The sequence below is a fragment of the Phanerochaete carnosa genome, assembly GCF_000300595.1.
Source record: "Phanerochaete carnosa HHB-10118-sp unplaced genomic scaffold PHACAscaffold_1, whole genome shotgun sequence".
In the NCBI taxonomy this organism is placed as follows: Eukaryota; Fungi; Basidiomycota; class Agaricomycetes; order Polyporales; family Phanerochaetaceae; genus Phanerochaete; species Phanerochaete carnosa.
The window spans coordinates 2682808-2688502 of NW_006767628.1; the positions used below are offsets into that span (position 1 = coordinate 2682808).

A 5695-nucleotide genomic window follows, 5' to 3' on the forward strand; every position below is an offset into this window, starting at 1 on the left:
GACGAGACTGAACTGAAGCCATCTACCAGAATAAAGTTGGCGAGCCCGGCGATCGTCTCCTCGCCGATGCGGCTAAGAACTTTGTCTATCGACTCGTTATTTGCGCCGTAGAGTCCTTCGGAATTCATAATCCGGAGCAATTTAGTTTTTGTTTCCCAGCGTATCTCGTCCTCGTTGACAGGGCTCAGCAGCGAGTCGCACATGGCAAAGAACTTCAGAGAAGCCTGGCGAGCCTGGTCCGCAGACGCTCCGGGAGCCTGGTGAGAGCTCTGACCGAAGATTGCTGCCTTGTGTCTCCTAGTAACTTGTATGAACGCCTTGAACAAACGAGGCAAGCCATGACAAGCAGCCACCGGGCTCGCTGTTATAGCGCTTGAGAGAAACTCGACATAGGGATAATCATCTCTATCCTGAGCTTGTCGGAGGACGTCGACGTTGAACATGGTCTCCACGCCGGCCTCATAGACATCAGAGCACAGGAACGCCGGTGGAAGGCCATTCTGCAGATGGATGCACTCTAGCCAAGCCTGGAGATGGCTTGTTGAAAACGAGGTGAACAGCTAGGTAAAGGTGTGAGAGAAAAGTAATTTGCAGGCTGGCTGTGGCGCAGACCTTTTTCTTGTTCGAGGCGTTGGTGGCAGAATACCGGTACGAGTCAACAATCTGCGTAAGGACGTGTTCAGCGCGTGTTCGAGCGCTAGGATCCAGTGCCTGGAAGAAGGACGAGTAATCGTCCAGCAGACGGATAACGGTTCCAAAACATTCCAGAAGAGCTTCTGGGCTGAATTTTGGGACAGCTAGCGGCCATAGAATCGATAAGCACTCCGCGGCAGGTAGTACTTGGGCTAGCACGGCCGCCGTGTGGTACATCCATGAAGTGAGGACGGTATTCGCTATCGGCACGAGTGGCGTGCGCTGGAGGATGGGCACGAGCCATGCCTTGGCCGAGCGTGATTTTGCGACATCAGAGCCAACGAGGATGTCGCGGAGGAGACTCCAATACCGGGCATCGAATAGCGGATTTGTGCCACTATCGTCCGCTGTGAGGACGGCGTGGTGCGGGCTGGTAAAAAAAATTTCATGCTTACGGGAGTTTGTCCTTGTCCTTGAGGAGACGTGAAAGTAGAAACTCAGCGATGGCCTCGCCTTTGTTTGGCACGTAAAGAGCAGGGCTATTCCAGACGTCGCATGCGATCTGCACCTTTTCAGGCCCGCCTGGGTGAGGAGGATCTGCGGGGGCTCTGAGGGCGCGGATAAAGTCCTGAGGAGAGACAGACATGGGCGTGTGCACCACGGACACCGCCAAACCACGCTCTGCCAAACAGGACAGTCGAGACAAGGGGCGAGAGAGGCTCGCCCAGATCTGGCAGTGACCAACGGGGGATGACTCCGCGCCGGGGAGAACGAGGGGAGAATGATGGACTGCTGCTATTATGGAAATGCCAAGGCACAGGGGTCACGTGCGGCGGCTTCATAGGAGGTGCACGCCGGCGGACTCGTCTGACATGGAGGGCCGTTTGGGATGAGCGTGGTCCCCGACCTTGTTCCTGGACCAGCAAGCTGCCATCCCCTCCGGACTATTGCTCGTCGACGATCCGCCCCCTTTTAGATGACCTCCAGCTCGTATACATGCTAGATGTCCCTCTACTCTTGCATGCCACTAACTCTTCCACACCCCCTCACTTGAACCCCTCCCAGTCACGTACTTCTCCACGCAGTATCGCGCAAGCCGCGCATCCAAGTCTCCCAAATGTACGTCCCCTCCAGAGCACTCACCAGTCCTCTACTTCATCCCTAGCTCCTTCTCTTCAGTCTATGGCATACCTTTGGCTCGTCTGGTACCAAGCCATCACAAAACTCTCTCCTAAACACTGGGCTCTCGCCGTCACCTACGAACTGAACGAGCGTGCCTATGCTACATTCTACGAAGTCAGTCATTCCTTCCACGTGTGCTACCTCCTATCAACTTACCCTGGCCCTCCGCGTTCCAGATTGTGGGCGACGGCAATGGCATGGGTCAATTCCTCCCTACCGTCGTCAGACGGGTACACCTCACGGGTACACATGGGCATCAGCCCTACGACGGGAAGCTGCTCCTGGGCGAGATCAACGACAGCGTGCTCGGCGCGCTCGAAATGTACGGGGAGTCGGCAGTAGAACTCGTCAACTCGCATAACCGAAAGCGCGGCTTAGGCGAGTCGAACTGTCAGGTGCGTCGCGCGTCGTCCAATCCCGCGCAAAACCCTCAAGATTACTCACCGTGGGATAACGACACCCCTGCAGGATTGGGCGATCATCATTATCCGAAGTCTGGAGGACTCTTTGCTCCTCCCCCGGGGCACGCTCGCAAAGGTAGAAAAGTGCCCCCGTTTTGGGTGATGCCACCCACAAACACCGTTCGTTTCGGCGCTACTATCGATGCTACGTCCAACCTCTCGCTTTGTCCCCGCACCCTTCTTATTGTATCGGTAACCTCGCATATTCGTTGTATCTCGCGTCTCTTCTACTTTTATCTGGGTTTTAGGAGTTTAAAGGGCTTCTCATGTTACATACACACGTCTCTCCGGCTTAATGTCCTGATACCTGCGCATTTCAATCTGTACATAGTACGACAGCATCCTCTGTACAAGACATACATAGATGATCTCGCACAACCACACCATCTTCTCCTTCGTCCCCCAAAACTCAGTACCGCGCGATATTAATTTGTGTGAGCGACACGCTAGAGCACATCCCCATGCGATGATCGGCATACGATGGTTCTGCCGGGACGTGGTACACGCGTTTAAATCGCCTCAGAGTGATCCCACACATGCGCGAGTGGCCTCCAGCTGAATTGTCGCTCCACAATGCTACAACTCCAGCTGGTCACCGGTCGCGAAGGAAGTCCGCGAACAAATGCTGTGTTAATCCTTGTGGATCAGCTTGGGGTTTTGAAAGTTCTACGGCGAAAGTCTTCATGGAAGAGCACGCTTCGTTGTGTATCAGAGCCAAAAATATACCAATCGCAAGATTCTCCTGCCTACAGCATGATGCACGATGCCTAATATACAGCTGCTGCTAAGGAACCAAGTGAACGTGGAACCGACTACCATTGCCAATTTTCCCGGGTTCGGTGGCGCATCTTCCCAGCCTGCGGCGGCGGTATGCGTCGATTTGCGACCTCCGGGCGACGCGCACCGCGTAGCTTAGACAATGCTATTACATACGTCCACAGCAAAGTGGCAGTTCGCCCCCTCGTGTGACCAACGACATCCGCGCGTCGAAGGATAGTGCGTCATATCTTTAGGGCCGACTTACTCATCCCCGTTGCGGCGTGCCCGGTACGCGCGCCGCACTGTCTTAAGCCAAACGGGCGCCCAGGTTGTCGTCCGGCGCGTCGAGGTCGTCATGTTCCCCTGGCATGCACTTCGAAAAAAGCGATCCGACACGGAGTAGCGGCAGCCATTTCCCGCCAACTGATAATAGACAATTACATCGCCCGACAACCTTCGTCCGCAGAGCCGTTTGTGTGCCATGTGCACCGAGCGAGCAACTGGCGGCTACCGCATTTGGCCCGGCCGGAGCGGGGCTCCCCGAATCCCAAACGCAGAAGTTGAATGCGATCCCGTGTGGCGCCCGCGACTGGCCCGCTTGTGAGCGGAATCGGTATTAGGTTATCATTCGCGGGAATTTCAGTAAATAACAACGTACTGAGATGTGCATCAGTGCTATCCAGCAGGATACATGTGGCCTGCATCCTTCCGGGGGGGGGGACAAAGGAGGACAAATGCCTCGAGGACGCGAGGTTTTATGACGGTGCATTGTCTAACGCGTTCGCGGCGCTTATGTAATTGGCCCCTCCTGTGAGTCGGATACCGGTCCCGGCCCCGTCCTGCCCGCCGCTTCAGAGCTTGTGTCGGCTGCGTCCGACGATTAACAACGATGTGCACGCAGACGAGCATGGAGGCCTGTTCGTCGACGTGTCTTGGTTGCTCCAAGAGCATCTCCAAGCTCCCTACAAAACAGGTTTTATACCGGGTTAGGAGTTGTACGGCCAGCTGGGAAATGCTCGTCAATTGCGTCCGCAGCCTGCAGTCCAAATTTACTCGCTATCTGGATCAGGAGCCAATCAAACCTCGATCCGTTCTTTCGTCGGACGGGCGCGTTCACACAACACACACTTCTCGCCCGCCCAGGCCGACTTACGACCGAGTCCGAAACCCACCCTCTCGCGGCTGACCCGAATGCTTCCTAGACCTTGTCGGAGGCTGCCTGCCCTGCGGTCTATATCGGACTAGCTTTCTCACCGCCTCTGCGCGGCTTTTCGTAATGCGTCAGCCCTCTACGTCCGTCGCATATATAATCCTGGTCGTGGGCCCAGCCAGCCTCCCAAGTTCTTTCCCGAACCCACCCTTGCGCTTTGCCCCTTTACTGCCCCCTCATCCTCCCTCATCTCCCTCTCTCACTGAGGTAATTCGCCATGCCAGGTCTGTCTTGCCTTTCCCTACCCGCAACGTATCCCCAATCTCATACTGCTCTCTCAGGCAAATACATGGATGAGAAGGAGGTTCCTCCGACCTTCTGGCAGAGAGTGAGGCCATGGGTTTACGGTTTTAGCTTCGCCCTCATCTTTGCCATGAGTGAGTACCCCTCACACGATAAAGAGGTTATGGCGCTAATGGCGTTGTAGCGGGTGTTGAGCTCGGTATCGACGCTCATATCATCAACAACCACGGCAACTTGGCCGAGGACTACCCAAGCCTGGAGTTCAAGAACATTGTTGGCCTTATCTTGTTCTCCTGTATCGGCACGCTCCTATATGTGGTCGCGCACCCATGGTCTGGTATCAGGAGTGAGTCCCCTTCGATTTGAGTTTCCGTTTGCACGGGAATAAGGTTTATTGACGCTCGTCTCTTAGTGTCGACGTTCTGGGCTTTCGTCTTCACCGTCTTCTGGGGAACTGCCGCCGGTGTGCTGAACCGTGTCGTTCCCTTCGAGGCCTTCAACTGCGGTAACCCTCGCGATACTTTCCCTACCCAGTGGCAACCGTGGGCTCATCAGTGCCGAGAGCTCGTTACCTTCCAAGCCTTCGCTTGGTCTCTTTGTAAGACTCCCTTCCCCACTGTCTTGCGTATCATCCACTGAGTCGTACATTCTCATAGGGGGCTTCTTCATGTTCCACTGGCTCGGCTTGATGGCTGAAGTCTTCGAGCTCAAGTTCAAGCCCAAGCCCGCTCCGTTCTACCGCCACAGGTACTTCGACACGGTCTAAAGAGACAAAGATGCGCGATGTTGGCCACGACAGCTCCGCTCATGACCCCGTCACGCTTCTACATATTTCATACATCCGAATGACATTTTCTCTCGCTTATTGTTTGGGCTGGTCGGACGTTCCTTCTTTGTCGGCCGCTCAGTCTCTTTGTTCCGCATGTCATGAAAACATCGATGACCGACCGTGTTGCCGTAAACCTCGGGCCTTGCGAGCTCCTTAATCCCTGCTACTTGCATGTTGTTTGTTGTGTATTAGATAGTTCACGTTGCATAGTTGTTTAATAGAAATCATAAGGTACTGCCGTCGGATGTCGATGAATCTTCCAAGTGAAGAGGCTCATCAATCTACATGAAAGCTTTGTCTTCATCTTTTCAAGCGAGTCATATTTAGCAGGATCCAGAGTGTGCGGAGCCGTTGAGGCCTGGAGGCCTGAGGAGTGGC

The 5695-nt window shown here is 54.8% G+C and overlaps 2 protein-coding genes across 2 annotated transcripts in view; one reads left to right on the forward strand and one right to left on the reverse strand.

The window, feature by feature from the left end:
* The window catches only part of PHACADRAFT_133752 (uncharacterized protein), a 6715-nt gene extending 4041 nt beyond the window's left edge, over positions 1–2674 (reverse strand). Inside the window, exons 1-5 of the mRNA XM_007390259.1 lie at positions 2284–2674; positions 1972–2210; positions 1089–1922; positions 613–1030; positions 14–500 (exon numbers count right to left, since the gene is read on the reverse strand). Of these exons, the coding sequence (XP_007390321.1) occupies positions 14–500; positions 613–1030; positions 1089–1279 (1096 nt within the window). The 5' untranslated portion in view covers positions 1280–1922; positions 1972–2210; positions 2284–2674. The remainder of the gene's footprint in view (positions 1–13; positions 501–612; positions 1031–1088; positions 1923–1971; positions 2211–2283) is intronic.
* A 1720-nt stretch (positions 2675–4394) lies between these two features.
* PHACADRAFT_247092 (uncharacterized protein) lies at positions 4395–5559 on the forward strand. Its single transcript, XM_007390260.1, has 5 exons — positions 4395–4469; positions 4527–4622; positions 4673–4834; positions 4901–5086; positions 5145–5559. The coding sequence occupies exons 1-5, from the start codon at positions 4463–4465 to the stop codon at positions 5252–5254; spliced, it is 561 nt and encodes a 186-aa protein (XP_007390322.1). The 5' UTR covers positions 4395–4462; the 3' UTR covers positions 5255–5559.
* Positions 5560–5695: the final 136 nt, after the last annotated feature.